At 40.5% G+C, this 21,276-nt stretch overlaps 1 protein-coding gene across 1 annotated transcript in view; it reads left to right on the top strand.

The window, feature by feature from the left end:
• Positions 1-21,276, top strand: part of COL11A2 (collagen type XI alpha 2 chain) — a 484,735-nt gene that overhangs the window by 208,933 nt on the left and 254,526 nt on the right. The window contains exons 10-13 of the mRNA XM_044083566.1: positions 1,253-1,423; positions 4,294-4,353; positions 8,495-8,536; positions 13,785-13,847. Of these exons, the coding sequence (XP_043939501.1) occupies positions 1,253-1,423; positions 4,294-4,353; positions 8,495-8,536; positions 13,785-13,847 (336 nt within the window). The remainder of the gene's footprint in view (positions 1-1,252; positions 1,424-4,293; positions 4,354-8,494; positions 8,537-13,784; positions 13,848-21,276) is intronic.

Genomic DNA, 21,276 nt, shown 5'->3' with positions numbered 1-21,276 from the left:
TGCCATACTCTACAGAGTTCTGTACAGATTACACTAAACAGTTTACTTTTACTTGCAGCAAGTAACATTTTTGGATATGTGACTTTTATAAATAGCACGAATATACAAGCATCAGTTTTCCATTGCACTGCTCAAGTGAAGAGGGCTTGCACCAATGTGTTGTGCTCACCGGGAATCCCTGCATTCCATTCACAATCACTAGCCTTACTCCTTCTAGTGACAGTTCCTAGGACTGCAGCTGTAGTACTCTAGGCAGTTCTGGGCAGCACAAGCACGTAGAATAGAGCAGGTCATAGCAGGGGGAATCATAAATGGTCTGCATCCGAAATTACAGGAAAAAACAATTTAAGGAACTTAATATGCATTCCCTTAAGGATAAGCAGGAAGAAGAGTAGATATGATCAAAACATCTCAAAAAAATCAACAGGCTTCAAGAGAATAGCAACATTCAGAGAGATGGGCGATAACAAGAACACATGATTTGAAGATAAATGGTGAGAAGCAGAGAAACAAAGGGAGGGGTTAGTTTTTAAAGAGCAGTCTGTTGAGCAATGGAGCAGCACATCTGAAGAGATTTACGAGTTGTAAATGCTGAAGGAATTTGGGAATCCATGGGACATAGAAAGTGTCATTCTTGTGTGTGGTAGGTGGAAACAGGCTGTAAGTTAACTAAGATCTACAGTTTCTCTACTAGAAATAAGAAAGTCAGAATGGTCCCATTGTAAAGCATTGCAGAGACTATATAACAGTGGCCTTGCTATGTCATATAATGGAGAAGCAAACTACACTATGGAAATAAGATGGCCTTGCTATAAAATAAAATCCCATGAGTAGAGCAGCCCCAGCCATGTCCTTTAAGAGGGGATATAAACCCTTAGAATATAGGTTGTTGTTTAAATGACATATTTACTAAAAGCTAAAAATGAAAGCATAAATTAATTCCTGCATTTCATAGCTGGGGAGATAACAACATCTAGCCATATGAGTTAGAAATCTCAAGCTTGTATCTTGTTAAGTATGTATTTTCATATGTTATATTTGCAAAACTCTGATAGGCAGTACTTGCCCTACCTTAAAATTTGATTTCCCAGTTGCTGACTTGAGGTTGTCAGAAATCTTGAATGATACCATGATCATGCGTGCAACACTTACAGATACATGCTGATTGTTTTACTAATATGAAGCTCATATGCTATTGTTTTGTTTCTCTCTCCTTCTGCCTGTTCTTCTCACTCTGTTATGCTGTGATCAGGCCGTCCCTCAGGGGGAGACGGTGGTCAGCGAACCCACAGGAGAGTTCACTGAGGAGTATGTTGTTGGTGAGGACATTCCTGAAAACGTCGACTATGACTATTACGATAACAAGCCTCCCTCCACCGACTTTGGACCTGCCCTCTCTGCTGTGATCCCTGAGAGTGGAGGTGTAAGTGTGATCCTTGTATAACTGCCAGAAAAAGCAATACTGAAGAAAACTTTAGAGCTGTCTATATAGATTGTCCCAGGTCATTACAGAAGAAACTGATACCATGTCCAAGGTTTGCCTGAAGTAGAGGGATTTCACATTGCACACTGTCATGTTTAACTCCTGGTAAACTAGGATCATATTACTAAGCTTGGTGTATAAAAAAAACTGGGCAACTACTTTATAATAACACAAACAAATACAGTTGATCTAATAATACTACACATAATTTTATAGCTACATGAAATACAGTTGATACATACAATAAACTGTAATAGTTTTACAATGTATCATGTGACATGTAATACTATATTACATTATCATGTGACTGCAATATCGCATCATTTTACCATATAACCATATTATATGTCATGCAGTCTGAAAACCAGCATGAGAAATATCACAATACATTATGATTTGCTTTTATATCAGATGTAACATTAATGCCTCCCACTCATCATACGTGACAAAAAAGTTCACAACAGTGAACATGTCAGAAAAATGGGTTTGGTATGATGTTTATGGCATCATTAACTTTTCTTATGAGGGATGTTTCAGGTAAAACACCTTGACTGTGACAGGAAATGTATTTGCCTAAGGCTAACAATTAAAGAATTTCCTACTAAATAATACAGTATTGAAAATCCATCAAATCAACAGTCACTTGTAAGACTAAAATAACTGTGTTGTTTTATTTACTTGTAGTAAATGTTGTTGCAGTGCAATTACTTAACTGTACCAAGATACATTAACTCATTTATTGTGATCCCCATCATGCTAATGTGACAAAATATAAGCCCTAAATAAGGAACAAAACTGACCCATTCCAATATGAAATTACTCCCTTATTATAGTGGGGGAACCAGATATACCAGTAAGCCAAAACAAAGTACTTCAGGTATGTTAAAAGACGTGCACTAAAAGAGTAATATATAAATAAAAGCCATTATCACTTACATTATTTTATTTTCCACATATACAGGTGCTGTGATTGCCAGAGTCATCATCATGTCTTCTTTTCTGTATCCACCTTTTTCATCTGATGTCATTTCCCATCTGTCATGACTGTTTCCTGTCATATGATTGCTTGCTATAATTACTTTCTGTTTACTATTGCTGCCTTCCTGCTTTGGGATATCACTCTCACCCCCATCTCTGTTTTAGTGAGTGTCTCATTCATGTCCATTTGATACTGTTTCTTCTCCATTCTGATGTCATTTCCCATTAATGCCATTATTCTGAAGCATCACCCAATTAAACTCCTGTGTATCCTATCTTTTGTTACTTGGGCTTTTACAATGTTTGTATCTTCTATATTTATTTTCTTTATATCTCTGATTCACTAAATTCTGCTTTATGGCATCTTCTTAGCCTGTTACATAATTTTAATGGGATTTGCCACCAAAACCATCATCACAGTTTCACAGAGGATCTAGCTCATAGTGACATCCTTGTGTTCTAAGATGAGGTGGTTCTGAGAAGTGGCATAAGTGGATTTGGCATCTTTTTAAAGGATGTCAAAAACAACATCTATGATGTCACAGGCTGATGATGTCATCTGCAGCTTTGGATGTCATTTCTCCTTCTGCTGTGCTGTGACTGGCATCAAGTTTGTGCCTGAAGACATCTTCCAACAAATAATGTAGCTCAAAAATAAGATGTCACCCCCTTTGTTTTGATAAAAGTGCCTTGCATTAGTATATAGTATAGTGGCTGCATGCAACCAAGATCTTTAAATGCTTGTAGACCCTTCCTAGCTAGCTCAGTTTAAAAAAAACTGTTGAATTTGCTTCTGAGGCAACTGACCTTTAATCTTAGCATTGTAAAGGTTAGTTCCTCTTTTTCTTAGATTGCTGTTTACTTATTGCCTTATTGAGTGTCTCATTATACTGAAGCACTGGATTTTCCTACCAAATTAAGAGCATCTTTGTGGCAGGACACCAGCGTATGGTAAGGAATGAGTATACATTGTATATTGCTCACTGAGTTCAGACCTGTCTTGGACAGGGCAGATTATAGCAGAAAATGTTGTTTTGCTTTGCACTTAAGTTCTGTTTGTTTTTATCTCATTGTTAGAACAGCTGTGCTATGTTTTGTCTCACCACCAATTAATTATTATTCAGTGTGTCTGCAGTTGTCCTTGAGGAAGCAGCACTTCCTCAGGTAATATCAGAGGAAACACTGCACAGCTCCAGGTCTGAGAATGATCTTCCTTGTCTTCCCTTTAAGAACTGCAGCATTTTCTTGCAAACGTCACCAAGGTCAGCTGTTATCTCCATCTCTTAGGAGTAGTCATTGCATAAAATGCAAGTCAGACTTGCATTCCTTCCACCATCACATATACCATTCTTTGTCTGTTCAGAGGTCTTCTGTTTGTTTTTGTTTGGCTGCAAAACTGTTTTTACTTGTTACTGACAGTCATATCATTGCAGAAGTGCCTGCCAGAGGCAGTACCCAATTCATTTAACACCCAGTCCTGCTAAACTGTAATGCTACTGGACTGAAGGTTACAGTAAGCAAGTACCTGGATGACAAAAAAGTAACTTAACATCCCAATAACTTAATCAGGCTGGAATAAGTTACTGAGCCTTCAATGGCGACATTTTTTGAAGCCAGTGGTTAAAAATATCCCACGCCATCCCTGGCACTACCTCACGCCATGGTGCAGTAGGGTGTCTAACCTCAGATAATGACATCAGGGCAAGAATGCAGAAAGTAAACGTAAAATGACACTGAACTATATACATGCATATGTTCTGTAACTGTGTGCTTCATAACCTTCCAATACTAACTGGCTCCCTATTTTGTGGTTACATGTGTGTTTTCCACAGGCTGTTGCTGGTGCAAGAGGAGAGAAGGGCGAGAAAGGAGAACCTGCTGTAATTGAACCTGTAAGTGCAATAAGTACTTATCTTCATTTTTAATCTAAGCACTTGTCATTTGGAATTTCAAGCTACAATGAATCTTAAACTATTACCATCGGCCCGGCGTTATAGATTAATACACACCAAAACAAGTAATAACATTTTTTTTCCACAGGCCATCAAGTTCATAAACGGTTAACTCGGCTTATTAGGCTGGGGTATTATTTTTCGCAAACCTCAGAGTATTGTTAATACCTGTTTCTTTCAGAGTTTATTTCAGTATTTCTTGCACTGAGTTGCACTTTGCACCTTGTATGTATACGTATATGAATATTTACATTTTTTTTTGGGGGAGGGGGCCTTGTTCTTAATAGTTGTATGTATGTCATTTATGTAATTCATACTTAGAAAATCACATTCCTTGTATGTGTGCATACTTGGCCAATAAATGTGATTCTGGTTCTGATGAACAAGTTCTTAGCTTGCACTTGATCTGATGGCCCCCTGAAGGGGTTGCTGTTTTCAGAGCCAGGAATCTCACTGCAGCAGTGCATCTTCTAATTTTTGTGTGGAAGGGCTTTCACTTTGTTAGTATTGGTAATCAGCAGGCTTTGACTTAACTGAAGGTTCTACTTTCACTGAAGTCCAGAATTATTTACTGCTTTCAGAACAGGTCCGTCATCACCACAGCCTGCACTTCTTGTTCCTTTGTAGCAACAGGAACAATTGGAGATAAAAATGCCAGTACTGCGTCTCAACCTCTAAGTGCAAGAAATGTGGACAAAGTCAAAAAAATGGGGGGAATGAAGGCCCAAAGTCAGGGATAGATTTTAAATATTGGTCTTATAAATTCAAAAAGTTGACTGAATAACAGGTTTTACATTAACATGCATTTTCTGAAGCCTATGAAGTTTGAAACTGAAATGTCTGTCATGATTTATTGACTTCACACATCAATGATTTTCCAGAAAACTACATATTTTACGTGGAACAGGCCAAACACATAATGCAAAAATCAACATACTTCAAATATCTGGATAGTTGAAAGGTATGTGCCCAACAAACTTAAAAGTTTAAATAAATAACTACAGTACAGGAATCAGATATTTGCTTAATTTTTCCCAGAATATTTTCTTTCAACCGTGCACAACTCTTGCACTGTAACATAGCACACTATCACTGTTTGCCTTTACAGTCTTGCAAAACATACTGCTGCCATTTTAAGCCTGGACTTTTTTTTGTCTCCTTCTCAGAGAGTTTGTATAATGGGTTATATACACTGGTAACATGGATGTTCAAATTCCATTAATATTTTAAACCAGTGTGATGGCACAGAGACAGAATACCCATCTGCGCTAATGTCGACCCAAACCTGGGAAGGGGCTGTGGCCTACGGAAGGCTTGGACAAAGGAGAAATGATGTGGCCAACAGCCAGCTCTCCTTTTCCAGGGGGAGGGATTGGGGAACCAGATAGTACATCTACCTCTGGTGGAAACCAACAGCCTCATAGAACATCTCAGGGTAGGCAAGAGGCGTTAACAACACCCTGATATCATTACACTTATCACTCCCACAGCTAGTGTCATTGCCTGGTCATCATCAGAATGATGCCTCCCAGTTCCACTTATGTAACTACTCTTTGGATCCCTCTCTGACAACCCAGGCTTAACAGTGAGTCACCATGAGGTCAACATCCTAAGCAGTGTTTCAGACACACCTGGTGAAGTGTCCCATCTGAGATAAAATACCTGACTAGAGCAGTTCAGATATCTGGTGCTGGCTGGCTGTTTTTTTTTTTTCTTTGCAATAGTAACAAAGGCCCTTCATTTTTCTTTATACAAAAAGCCCCACAGGCCTGTTTCCTGTAGCTTTGAGATCCTTTTGAACCATTGTGACCATCAGTTGTGACTCTTAGCAGTGGGACCTTTGTGAAACTCTACAGCCTACGTCTCTTATTCCCTTTAATGGGACATTTTAAAATGGATCTGTGATCCTTGACCCCATGTCCTCCAGCAGGGAAAATATTTAGAGTTTCTACAAACCTGCATCAAGGCCATTTAAATTTCCTGGAACGTATAGATGTGGCACCATTAGCAGTGGGGACTCTTTAAAATCAATATCAGTGTCATTGATAGCAAACTGACCTTTGACCACCATATTGTCTCCGTTTTACAGAAAGCTTTCCACATGGCCCACCACATTAGTAAGGGCATCTCATCCAGGGACAAAGTCGTCATAACATCCCTGTATTCTTCCCTTGTAAGACCCATTATCGAGTACAATGCCCCTTTTGGCATGTACCTCACAAAGCACATGCAGCAACTGGAGAGACCACAGAGGTTCCTCACCAGGGGAATCCAGGGCCTAAAACATCTACCCTACACAGATAAGCTAAAGGCCCTGTCCCTCTACTCGGTCTCCTACAGACTCCTCAGAGGTGACCTCTGTCTGGCTTATAAAGCAATCTCAGATGCCACCCTGATGGGACTGCTGCATATCTGCAAGTCAAGCCCCACTTGAGTAATCCGCACGCATTACCTCAACCTGGTCTGTGACATCAATAGGACTTATTGATGGGACACATTTGTGTCCCAGAGGCTCTCCTTTTGTGGAATAGACTCCCTCTCCACATCAAGCAGAGTGCCTCATTAACCCTTTTTAAGCGCAACCTGGATAGCTGGATAGGGAACAGAAAATACAACCCTAAGATTTCACCTTCATCCCTGCTGGACAGTGGCATAGGGTGCTGACTTGTTGGCAAATGGGCTAAATTATTGGCTAGGCTTGTAAGGGCCTCTGGGCCAATAGCCTAGTAGTTTCCTGTGATCCTATGATTATGTTGGTATGTACCTATTGTCTAATCTGCCATAGAATGGGAGTCCATATCTATCCACTGCCAAACTCACAAGACTGAAAGTGAAGAGGTTAACAACATTTGCTGACTGATATGAGTACGACACCTAAAAGGTATTATTAACTCCACAGTATGGCTATGTTGTATTAACTAACAGCATTTATCAGTCCACACTTGCAGTTAGTTTCATCACCGTCAGTCTGGTGCTCCTGCTAATGGCAGTTTCAGCTTGTTCCTCACTGAGGCACTTGTACCAGTCTGTTCTAATTCCTGAATCGATGAAAACGTTCACGGTCTTGGCAGTCTTTAGACCTGCATCCCCTTATAACAAAACTGTTTACCATCTCTACATATAGAACTGACCACTTTGAATCATTAAATTAGTGTCTCAACAGGTATCATACTTGACCCAGATGATAGGAAAATTAGAAAGCTGTAGGTTCTATCCCAGAATTGATTTTGTCCAGTACTGCCACTTTGGTGTATCATAAGTCGAGTGTTGCCTTCCTTAGGTGCTGTCCTTCAGATGGGACATTAAAATGAGGTTGCATCTAAGTTAGTGGCAGTTCCATAAAGATCCCACTCATTTATTTAAAAAAAAAAAAAAAAAAAAAAACAGGTGCAAAATTTCCCCAGTCTCCTAGACAAACTTTCTGAACTTTATTAATACCCCCTCTGGTATCTTCCAGAAATAGAAAGTACCTGATGGAGCTAATCCTTTCAACAAATAGAATGTGAAAATGCATACATACATAAATAAATAAATCATTGTACAGTATAGCCTTAATCCCCACAACAGCTGTGCTTTTTTCAAACACACAAACACACTTCCTGTAGTAGTGAGACCGCTAAAATCAGGGCAACCTGTAGTCCCGAATGACCTTGTATCGTATATAATCACATGTGCTGAGTTTCACAGAGATAAACATAAAACAGGCATGCATTCTTGAAACTAAGAGAAGTCAGTGACAGCTTTGTACACAGTCACACTCTGACTTTGTTATCAGCAAACACACAGTCATGTGTGCACACCATTAAAGAAAAGCGTTCAGACCATTTTAAACATTATTTTAACCAGTGTGAACTTTGTGTAAATGACATACTGCACTTTTTGGTACACACAGAAAAGACAGAAAGCTGAGGTTAAAGGTTGTGTTCCTTTTTACTGTGAGTCATGGGTATTTTTGTGACACAATGGCGTTACTGTGTGTGTAAGCATACGCTTTCACCCCAAGAGACACTCTGTTGAAATAATGTGGTGTTGTGTTATTTCTAACACTGACTTTGTTCTGTCTGTTTTATTTCCTTCCCAGGGCATGCTCGTTGAAGGCCCCCCAGGTCCTGAAGGCCAGGCAGTAAGTTTTCTATTGTCAGTACTCTCAGTGATTTATCATGCCTACCTTGCATTTTCTGTCTCTTTGCTTGCTTAAAGAATTCACCCATTGCATGTGAATTACTCTGTCAGTAGACACTAAGGTTCTAGCTGACCTCACAGTTAAGTTTTTAGACATGTCACAGTCTCTCTCTCTCTCTCTGTGTGTGTGTGTGTGTGTGTGTGTGTGTGTGTGTGTGTGTGTGTGTGTGTGTGTGTGTCTGTCTATATATATATATATATATATATATATATATATATAGGTCTACTTTGAAACATCTAAAACCCGTAACATGTAATTTCATAACATTGAGAGCAGAACATCTAAAACCCATAACATCAAATTTCATAACATCTAACACAACAAATCACAAGAAAATAACATCCCCTCCACATATAATGACACCAAACTACCAAACACACTTTTTACCACGTTTCTACAGGGGGGGGGGCAAGTCCCCAAGCACCCCCTATGTGGGGAGCTCCACCCCCACACCCCCCCCGGAAATTAAATATACCAACTCCAAGATTGTACTACAGTGGGAAAAAGTTAATTACCTAACCCTACTGTATCAAGCCCCCCCCCCTGCAGAAACATAGTAAAAAGTGTGTTTGGTAGTTTGGTGTCATTATATGTCATTATATAGGTTCATAGGTAGGTACTAGGCTATCTGCCCAAGGGCATTTATAAGCCTAGCTAGATTGTGTCGGCTTTCGCCACCTCATTGATTAATTAACTGATCCTCTGTCAAGCAGAGCCAATGAAGTGATCCCAGGGGTGCATTTTCTGTTACCCATCCACTCGTCAAGGTTTCTCTTGAAGAGTGTTAGTGAGGGACTCTGCCTAATGTAGTTTGGAATTTTGTTCCAAAGCATGGGGAGTCTCTGTGACAGAAATCTATCCCTCCAGCATGTTCTATTTATTGTTGTGGTGAGGTTTAGCTCACTAGAACACATGGCTCGCAGTGACTTGGATTTCTTTAGATGGAGCATGTCCATCAATTCTGAGTTGGACATGGCTTTGTAAGTCAGGCAGAGATCACCTCTGAGTAAGCGATATGCCACTGAGTACAGTCGGAGTTTTTTCAGTCGGGGTGCATAGGACATATGTTTGAGGCCAGCAATCCTCTTGGTGAGGTACTTTTGTGGTCTTTCCAGCTGTTGGAAGTGTCTTGTGAGGTAAATCCTAAATGGGGTATTGTACTTTATGATGGGTCTGATGAGTGACGAGTAGAGGGGCACTATAACCTCTTTTATTTCTAGATGCGAACCCTTTAGTAATTAGATGGGCCACATAAAAGGATTTCCTAACTACTTTGGCAATATGATTGTCAAAGGAGAGATTACTATATACCTGGGTCCCCAGATCTCTTATTACCTCTTCTGCATTAAGGGGGCTGCCACCTATGTGGTAATTCGTGGGTGTTTTGTTTTTCCCAAACGGGATGACTATGCATTTTTTAGCATTTAGCTTCAGGCCATGACTTTGCCACCAAGTGTCTGTCTCAGTAAGGCCCTTTTGGAGGATGTCCGTGTCAGCTGGAGAGTCAGTTATGGCTCCCAGTTTGCGTTCATCGGCGAACTTGGTTAGCCATAGTCCTCCTGTGTTTGCCTGTACTTCTGAGAAGTATATGCAGAACAGTAGGGGTCCCACGACAGAGCCTTGCGGGACACCACTTGCGATTGGTTTAGAGTCGGACCTGGAGCCCGCTATTCTTACCGTGTGAGTTCTGTTTGTAAGCCAGTTGGCAACCCATCTCATGACATAGGGGTTTATGTTCAGGCTAGTGAGTTTTTCTGTAATACCTGAGTGGGGAATGATGTCGAAAGCCTTGGCGAGGTCAAGGTAGGTTGTGTGAACCACCTTTCCCTCGTCTATGGCCTTGGTGACTGTCTCGAAGAAGTCCACCAGGTTTAGTACGCATGATCTGCCCTTAACAAAGCTGAACTAGGTCGGGTCAAGTGTTTGGAGGTTCCCAATCTCTTTGTTAATGAGTTCCATGATGATGATGCGCTCCATAGCCTTGCAGACCAGGCTAGTCAGGCTTATGGGGCGATAGTTGCCTGGGTCAGTTGTGGCCCCCCCTTTGTGGAGTGGAATAACCGTTGCTGTGCACCATTCTATGGGCACGTAGCCTGTGGAGAGGCTGGGGTTGAACAGCATGTTTAGGTGGGGGGATAGTTTGTTCTGTAATTCGTGCAATACACAGCCTGGGACACCATCTGGCCCCATTGACGCTGTGTTTTTGGCTTTTGAAAGGGCTGTTTTAACCTGTGCATGAACACTTTTCAGGCATTGTTGTGGGCCCTTTTGGGGGTGAGGGGGGGTGAAGTTTGCACTGAATCTATCTGCCAGGATGTTGGCAATATCAGTAGGTTCAGTATATTTTGTGCTATTTTGCACTAGTTCAGTGCATATCTGCGAGTTGTCACTTAGATTCTTAACATAGCTAAGGAAGGCTTTGTGGTTATCTTTTGAATCCTTGGCTATTTTTGTTTCGAAGTTAGCCTTGGATGATTTTATGAGGGACCTTAGTTTCTTACTGATACTGATCAGGGATGTCTTTCCTTCTAGGGATTTGCTTTTTTTCTGAACTAGTTTCCTCCTTCTGTTGTGAAGCCTGTTTATGGCAGAGGTCCACCAGACTGGTTTCCTTCTCTTAGAGGAGTGAGTCTTGGTTTTGCTAGGGATGGCATGATCCATGCATCCTTGTAGGTGCTCATAGAGTGCATATGTAAAGGTTTCTGCATCTTGAGCAGCGTTATCCTTTAGCGTGGGGGCTGTGAAACTTACCGCCTGTAAGGTGAAGTTTGCTTTAGAAAAGTTTTTTACTGTGATTTCCTTAGTTGGGGGTGGTGGTGGGATGTGGACATCCAGAGTGATTAGTTTATGGCCTGATCTAACCAGTGTGGAACATCTGTCGCCCATGATGGTGATAACCAGGTCCAATATGTTTTCACCTCTGGTACGGAAGTTTACCAGCTGATCCAGGGCGTTTGAGTTGATGAATTCCAGGAAGCGCTGGGCCTGGGAGTTTGTACTCGAGAAGTTTTCCCAGTTAATGGTAGGATAATTGAAATCGCCCAATATCAGGGTGTTCGGTAGGACCTTTATGTTTTCCAGTGTCTCCAGAAAGGTGGAGTGGTGGTCCTGAGTCATGGAGGGTGATCTGTAGCAGGCCACAATTTGCTTTGCAGATTTGCCCGATGTTAGTTGCACATGGATGATCTCAGAGGTATCATGCTGTGCCACTAACCTGGAGGTGTAGTTATCCTTGATAAATATGGATACACCCCCTCCTTTTGTGTTTCGGTCCGTGTTCTGTGGCCTAAACGTGTGGTATGAGTTGTAGCCCGGTAGTGCTGGGGTGCTGTCTGGAGCCTTGAACCAGGTTTCAGTTACTGCACAGATGTCGACGTTCTCCATACTGAGGAGTGCTTCGAGCACGTGCATTTTGAGATTTAAACTCCTGGCGCTGAGTAGCATAACCCTCAGTTTTTTGTTAATTGTGCTGTTTACGGAGGTGGGTTTGACTTTTGAGCCTTACCTAAAAAAGGCACTATGGGGGCAGCAAGAGCCTTGGCCATTATTCAAAAGCCTAGGGGTGACATGTGCAAGCCTTCTCTTGCAAAGCAACACGGCTTGTCAAGCATGTCGTCCCAGGCTGACAGACACTGGATCCCCTTTGAATGACACCAGAACCTTAACCAATTGTTGAAATTGATAATTTTTTCTTTATACTGAGGTATCATTCTTGGTGAGGGCAGGATGCTACTCAGGGTCATACCAGCCTGGGCTACATGACCAGAGAGCTCTTCTATGTCTCTTTTCATGTAGTCCAGGGAGGTACATCTCAGGTCATTCACACCAACATGAACAATGACAGAGTCATATTTGTACTTGTTCTGGAGTGACCTGAGTGCTTGTGTTATGTGGTGGATTCTGGCTCCCGACAGACAGCTAACAGTAACCTTCTGCTTGTCCAGCCTAGTGAGTGGGACGTGTGCCTGACTATAGAGTCACCTATTACTAGTGTGTTAGGTATGTTATTTTGCCTTAAGGGCTGTGATTGTGCGGCACACAGATTTTGTGTTTTATGTGTTGTCTGGTTTGTGACGGGAGGTGCAGGTTGTTTGGGTGTCTGCTTTGGAGGTCTCTGATGCTTTTGCAGGTTTTTATTTAGAGCCTCCGATTATGATTTTGTGTATTTATGTGTATTTTTTGCCAGTGCTGGTTTAGTAGGTCTATATGTGGCTGGAGATGTGGTGCAAGTGTTAACCTTCTCCTCTGAACTGTCTGTTCCAGTCTTGGGTGGAGACAGCTTAGCCTCCAGTTTGGCTGTATAATTGCATCTCTCGCATATGTTAGTGTTGTGCGGTAGGCGGAGAGGGTTGTCTGTGTACATGGGGCAGTTGTAACATTGCCTCAAGATACCCAGATTCACCAGCTGTACTGGAGAGTACACCTGAAATTGCCCTTTGGTCATGCCTGAATAGTAGGATGAGCTGCTTAGTCGCTTGGTTGTTGAGGGGTGAATAAAGAGCCTTGCCCTGCTGGGCAATCAAGTGTCAGGGTATATTACTGCTTGCTATTAGGTCAGAGCAAGTGCTGGGCTGCAGGATGCTTTTTGAGTGCTTAGGTTGAGAGTTAGACTAGTTTCAAGGGAAAAACTGAAGAGGAGACTTAGTGGAGCTGGGAATAATTTAACCATAGCTAACCGGCGCTGCCCGTGGTGGGGATATTATTTTCATGTGATTTGTACTGTTACATGTTATGAAATTCAGTGTTATGGGTTTTATATGTTTTGGGTTTTAGATGTTCTGGTCTCAATGTTATGAAATAAGATGTTATGGGTTTTAGATGTTTTGAAGGGGACCTATATATATATATATATATATATATATATATATATATATATATATATATATATATGTGTGTGTGTGTGTGTGTGTGCGTATGTTACTGTGTACCCTTTACCCTGTGTCCTTTATCTGGTCCTAGCTTTGTGCATTATTATGCACTTACACTTCCATTACTGTGAAGTTTTTTACTCTTTTCTTTTTTTTTGCTGCTTTCTGCTTTTGTCTATATGACCTTTGAGTTTGAGGTTTAATCTTGCAATCTATTCTACAGTATTATGTGCTCATCTGCTTGCCTGTGTATGAACATTTTTAGTGCTTACTGTACCCACTGAAAAATTCTGATAAATACTTTGTTTTTGTGATTGCAGGGTGCACCTGGCCCCTCAGGACCCCAAGGTCCTCCTGGCCAACCTGGTGATCCTGGTGAGAGGGTGAGTAATCTTTACCTTCATTATCCTGTGCTAGATTCATTGTAGAGCAGCAGGTCATATTGGTGTAATGCACAACTGATAGTTAACATTTCATTTGAAGTGATAAATGACTTTGCACACTTGGGTTATTCTTTTTTAACTAGATCACATAGTTAAATGTGAGCAAAGGATGTTTAAGTTTGTGGTCCCACTGCAGTTCATGCATGGTTCTCCTTGGGCATTACTTGCAACACAGGAAGGTTATGCATGGCTAAAGTTAAAAAAGCCCTTGTGATCAGTAGTCTAGTTCACACTTACGAACCTGTAACAGATGCTGCATGAAAAAGCCACAGAAGCACTTAGTCCTTGTTGCACTTTTAGGGAGTCAAGTTTTAGGTAGTTGCTTTGCCTGCCTGAGATAAAATGTCTTTTATTTATTATTGTAATACATTTTATTAATATTTTGTAAACTATATACAACTATTTTTCAATTTATTATTTTAATATACTTTGTTGATATTTTGTAAATTATGTAGAAATAATTAAAAATGATACATAGTAATATAAATAACCATTCTAATACTGTACACTCTGCTTTGGTATTAGATATCTTGAGGGATGATTTCTGGTACCTTTAGATATTGTGCCTTACATTTCCTGTATAAGATGCCACTTGAGGGATGTGCTCTAATAAGAAATGAATCACAGGCGATCGGTGTAGAGAGTAGTAGTTTTATTAATGATGGCAAGAATAACGTAGTTTTATTAATGATGACAAGAATAACTTGCTGTGATGTTTGTTAGATGGTACCAGAGTAATGTGTGAGAACAGACAAGGGAAAGAGGTGTCTGACAGTTAGCTTTTGTATAACCAGATTGGTCAAAGCCAAATCAGATGAATTGTGGTGCTGGCAAAAAGTCATCCAGTGAAGACCCCTTAATGGAGTTTTTCCAAATTCCTCTGGGGTGGTGCCCCTCCCCCCCCAAACCAAGCCATTCTGATTTAACTCACTATTTTCCTCCAGAATATAATTTGATTAGTTTGATGTAAGTCGAGCTGCTTAGTCCCTTCTATAAAGGACGTTCAGGTTAGTGTAGGACTGTCGATTGCTAATGAATATTTCTTGGATATAATGCCCTGTGCCTTGCTTTCCTGAAACTGAGAAATCACCTAGACCAACTTTAACAGCCAGCTGATGTCCCCAGAGTCACTGGAATTGTAATGCCTGCTGGCAAAGCAGGGACCTTCTATTCTGAAGTATTTGCATCTGATTTATGTGCTGTTAAGTTAGGATGCCTGGGCCCTGCAAAGTGTTACGGGCCAGTGTTGGCCATCATACTAATTCTTGGTTTTCACAGCATCAGCTGTGATTTTGCTAGTTTGTCTTTTATAGACTGCGATGCTAAATGCTGTCAGGGAAGGTGATTAGACCTTAAAACAGTAACAGATGCAGAAGCCAAAATGCTGTACTAGTAATGGAGCCTCTTTGCAAAGAAGGATTGTCCACTGTCCATCTTCACCTCGTTATGTAGAGGTACTCACAACAGGGCTGAAATCTCAGTGACACAGGAACAAGATGTTAAGACATGCTTACCTGACTGCTCCATTTTCAGTTTTTCTTGATTAATTTGTAAACATCTGAGACAAAGAGGTTACACTTTGTACCACAGTTCATTTTTGACTTGGGATTCTTTAGAATTATATTTTCTGTTTTTCTGGGGTTAGATTTTTTTTTTGTCAGACATGATCAAAAATCTGCTTTAGACAGTTGTACTGGAGAACTTGCCACTGTGGGTCTCATCTTGTTTATTTTATTGATTTTCTGATGAAGTTCACATCTTTATTGTTTCAACAGTTTAGATTTGTGCCTTCCATTTGCTTATTGTTTTAGATGAGGAGCAGACTTGATTGTTTTTAGTTTGATTTAGCCTTTTTTAGGAAGGGGGGGGGTGATAGGGCTGGCTTTTGGTTGTGTATACCCTTTTGTAATGAACTGCCCCTTAGGCTGATTAATAAACAGGGTCCTGTCCCTCTAATATTGCTACAGTCAGTTGGGACAATAATGGCATTAGCTGTTTGCATTATTTTGCAGCAAATGGCCTAGACCGGCTTAATTCTGTAATGTTTGTCTTCATTTACTGTTTGGAATTCTTTACGGTCATAAATCATTTGGTCTTTTGGGTCTTCAGCATGAATTACAACTTTCACTTTACTGCACCTGGTACTTTCAGCTAAGTACCTTATTATTCTTTCATGAACATAATGTGACGCAAGTTCACCCCATGCAATATTATGACATTTGTGACACAACACACTAGATGAATTGTGTATGTCATATATCATATGTCCATACTTGTTTCACTGCTCCACATTTCAAGAGTGGGACAGGGGAGCTACTGAACACCAAAATATTTCAAACTTTACTGTTTTACAAAATATAAGGCATGCCACTGCAGTGTTTTCATTTCTTGCCTAGGTCTCCCTCTCTCTCTCTCTCTCTTTTTGACAGGTTTCCATTTGGTTTGGCTTCCTAGGGATTTGCTGCCACCTGGTGGCATAGTTTGTGCTTATATTCCATTCTTCACAGATGATGGGATTACAACAGTAAAACTTGAGCTGCTCAAAATAAACAAAGAGAGATAATGCACATCCAAAAGATGAATGTTTGAAATTATGGATGGCTGCTTGGGCTTTTTTTTTGCCCTCAACAGACTGCTTTTCATTCACTTTGCTTATGCAGGCAGTTGCACATTGGCATTGAATCAGGAATTCCTTATTTCTAGCAAACCAATACAACAATAATATTAACTAGAATGTACAGGGTGCTTTAAAATGGCATTTAAAAAGATGTAAAATATGCATGTTTGTCAGTAAGAATAAGTAATGGTCAACCTGAAAAACAATTTGTAATAAATCTGTATTGCCTTTCATTTTTAGATAACTTTAGACTGAAATGTAATGAGGCTCCAGTGTCTTTGAGATGTCTAGCCACTGAGAGTTGAAGTTATCTTCACAATACAATACGGTTTTACACTGAGATGCTTGCATGGTACCAACATGTGCCAGTAAGACATACAGCATTGATAAGTAAGAGAATGCAGAGGTAGCGCAGAGATTGTCTGTGTCATAGAAGTGCATCTAGGAAACTCCAAAAGACACTTTGATACAGACAGATTTTTTTGATAAAGCAGTAAGGAATAATGCAAGCATTTCCCTTTCACAGTATGTAGGGTTTCACAAATACAAAAAGCTATTCAAAATTCCTCCATGTATTTTGTTGTTAAGCTAAAAACACAAAGAAGAATATAAACATACTTTCTGTACTCCCCTTTAGTCAGAAGTTTTCAAATTGCTAGTGCCCCTACTGCTTTTACCATTGGATGGCCAGGATAGTTCTGCTACCTGCCCCCTTCCCCCAAGCATAACGGAATTTGTTTGTTCTGGCACCGCTGGGTCTGTAGGTTCACGTAGCTTTTGGACTGCATAGATTTATGCCATGACAGTGTGACACAAGTCAAAGTGTAACTCAATTTATCTACGTAAATTATGTTCCTGAATAGCTTGGTACACTATGTTAAGCAGTACTACAACAGTGCAAGTGCTACACTGCCACACTGCCTCACAAATAAAGAGCGTAACAACACTGTGGACAACAAAGTGTCATACATTTGTAACCTGCAGGGGGACCCTAGACGCTGAGCACTGTTTAACGATTGTAATAAACTGTAGGGTGGGTGACTGTATACAGCTGGAAGATTGTAATAGATGGTAGGGTGGGAGATTGTATACAGCTGGAAGATTGTAATAGACGGTAGGGCAGGAGCCTGTATACAGATGGAAGATTGTAATAGACAGTAGGGTGGGAGACTGTATACAGCTGGAATATTATAATAGACGGTAGGGTGGGTGACTGTATACAGCTGGAAGATTGTAATAGACGGTAGGGTGGGAGACTGTATACAGCTGGAAGATTGTAATAGACGGTAGGGTGGGTGACTGTATACAGCTGGAAGATTGTAATAGACGGTAGGGTGGGTGACTTTATGCAGCTGGAAGATTGTAATAGACGGTAGGGTGGGTGACTGTATACAGCTGTAAGATTGTAAAAGACAGTAGGGTGGGAGACTGTAGACAGCTGGAAGATTGTGATAGACGGTAGGGTGGTAGACTGTTTACAGCTGGAAGATTGTAATAGACGGTAGGGTGGGTGACTGTATGCAGCTGGAAGATTGTAAAAGACGGTAGGGTGGGTGACTGTATACAGCTGGAAGATTGTAATAGACAGTAGGGTGGGAGACTGTATACAGCTGGAAGATTGTAACAGACAGTAGGGCAGGAGCCTGTATACAGTTGGAAGATTGTAATAGATGGTAGGGTGGTAGACTGTTTACAGCTGGCACTCTGTAAGTTATTTTAAGAGTGGGCTATGGAAGGAATGGTTGACCCTAGACAATGAGCTTTACATTATTTTAATTATCATGTAGTGGGAAGGTAGTCATTAATGAAGAGCACCTTAGTAACAACATTTGAGCCCCCCCCAATCTTAATCAATATTCCAGCATTACATAGGAAGAGGGAGGCGATGATGTAAATGTACTGTATGTACATAGGTAGGGAGACTACATGCACATATATATATATTTACATCTTTTCCTGTGAGGGCCTATCAGTGGTGCAGAGCCAACTGCTCAGTGGATGTTTCCATTCTCCTGCTGGAACCCCTCCTGGTACAGCGCACACAGATAGATGTTCTTGGTAATGTCCAAGTCAGATGAGATCACATGGCACAAGTATGCTGCACTATGCTGTACATTCACTGTTCATGAAATCTGTCTCTAGTCAAATGTTTGTATAGTATTTTATTGGCCAGTGGGTTGTTAGATATACTCTGAGTCATTTTTAATGTATTTTAAACTGCAACTTTTTAGTTATACTTCCTAAAAAAACTGACATTACTATATTCTTCTTCTCCCGTTACACACCCTATTAATTATACTGCATTTACAATTACCCTGTATTCTTTGCACAAACATATCATGATAAGTTCTTTCTATTCTAAATCTAGTTCCACTCATTATATGTTCAACAACCTATACCACATATTTCCATAAAAATTCAGACAATATCTGTCCATCTTGTATCTCTAAAGTGAAGCTAATCTTGACCGTCTAGAATCCCTATCCACTGGCAATGTCTCAGAGGAATATCCATTTTATACCTATTCTTCTGGCTATATCTCCCTTTACAGTTACGACGAATGTTTTATGTGGCAATCACACCAGACTTCTGATTCTCAAAATCATGAAGGACACTGTCCTTTGTGTGTGTGTGTGTGTGTGTGTGTGTGTGTGTGTGTGTGTGTGTGTGTGTGTGTGTGTGTGTGTGTGTGTGTGTGTGTGTGTCTCTCCGTTCTGATTTGAAACTCTTCATTTTCACTGCAGTAAACTTAAACACAGATATTTTCGTCTCTCTGTCACATATGTGACGCCTGTAATTGTGATTCCTGCAATGATGACAAACAATGTGTGATTTCCTGAACAAAACAGCTAATTTTAAAACATGCTGTGAAAGTGCCAAAACATTTTGCAGTGGATCTTCAGCCCACTGCCCTTCAGGATGTGTGAAGCTTTGTCCCCTATACCTTTATTTGTATGCAGAAGAATTGCAAGATTGCAGCTCTGGCTCATGCTTATTTTGGTTTCCTGCCACCCTGTCAGGTTTATTTTATTTTATGCAGTTTTTTTCATTTGTCTTTTCCACCACATTGTAATGTCCTCAATCCTGGTTTTCCCAAAACAATCACACAGCCCATTCCCAAAGAAAAGGGATATTTTTGGTCAGATTTACAGGACTCATGACTGCTTTCGTACCACCAAACTTCTTCCTTTCTTACCAAACTTCACATCTACTCTTCCAAAACACCTATCCCACAATATACTCTCTACTGCCACATACAAGATTTCACTGTTAAATCAAAACTTTAACCTAAAACTGCCAAATTATCTGTTCAGATTTTCTCAGATGGTGCTTCTAGTAAGAACAAAGACTGAGATAAACCCAGGTCCACTGCTAAATTCCAACTTCTTTACTCACTCATAGGCTAACTCTTTACCCTGCTTTTTACTTAACACAAACAGTATAACAGACAAGGCTAAGTAAATAAGTGTTTTCATTACCACTCATTCCTCCCTACCTCTGCCTGTCTCCAAATCCCCTTACAAGCATGACAACTCCAACATCCAACACATCTTCCCTAATATAACGTTGATGTCAGATGTGGTAACAGAAATGGTAGCAAATCACTGCTGTTTAGTCATGAAGTCAAACCTGACTTTTTGTAACCCAAAGGATTTTAGCATGCCAATCTGTTTGTCAGGAAATGCTTCTTAAAAGTTCATACCATTTCATAGTCACTATTTTTTAATGCTAGCTCTCCCCCTTAGCCTGTGCCACCCCTTTTCACTTTGCCTTCGACCTTTCCCAGTGTGTTTCTGCATTGAATCATGACTGCATTATGTGCCCAAAGTATTGGACTCTTATTGTTATTGTCAGGCTTTCCATTGAACAGTCTGAATTTATTTCCTTAAGTAGTGACTGATTTGATCTTCTTGCAGTCCATAAAATCCTCAAAGCTTTTCTCCAACACAACAGTTCAACAGCATCAATCTTCTTTCATGCAGCCTTGCTTATAAACCAGCTCTCGCTTGTTACTACTAGGGAAAAATAAACATAACTTAGTCTGCACAGATGTTATTGACATTGTGATGTCCTTAAAATCTTATTCAAATTTGCCATAGCATTCCTTCTAAATTTCATGGCTGCAATCATCATTTGCAGAGATCTTTGATCCCAGGAAAATAAAATCTGTCACTGCCTGCAATTCTTCCCCATCTGTTTGCAAAGATTTGATAGGGCTAGATGACATCATTTTTTGGGGGGGGGGGGGGGGGTTGATGTTGAGCAACAATCCAAAATTTGCACTTTCTACTTTCGCCTTCATCAATAGGCTCTGTGAATCTTCATCACTTTCAGCCATTAGAATTGTATCATCTGTTATCTGAGGTGCTGTTATTTCTCCAGGCTACTTTGATTCCACATTTGATTCCTCTAACCCAGCATGTCACATGATATATTCACATAGATTATTGTGCTCCTTTCCCAACGCTGAACTTGTCAGTTATTCCATATGCATTTCTAACTGTTGTATCCCTTTTCTGCATACAGGTTCCTCAGAAGGCAAATACGGTGGCCTTGTATCCCCATTTCTCTGAGAACTTTTCATAGATTGCTGTGGTCCTCAGAATCAAAGATCTTAACAAAAAATCAGAAGTAAATATTTTTCTGGAACTTCCTTGCTCTCTCTATTACCTGGTAGATGTCGGCAATTTGATCTCTGGTACCTCTTTCCCTTCTTAAACAAGCGTGCACATCTCACAGTTCTCAGCACTT

This window comes from Protopterus annectens, chromosome 9.part0 (genome assembly GCF_019279795.1).
Source record: "Protopterus annectens isolate FY-2018-M chromosome 9.part0, PAN1.0, whole genome shotgun sequence".
NCBI lineage: Eukaryota > Metazoa > Chordata > Ceratodontiformes > Protopteridae > Protopterus > Protopterus annectens.
The sequence above is the reverse complement of the archived record's forward strand: the minus strand, read 5'-3'. Positions and strand labels throughout refer to the sequence as shown.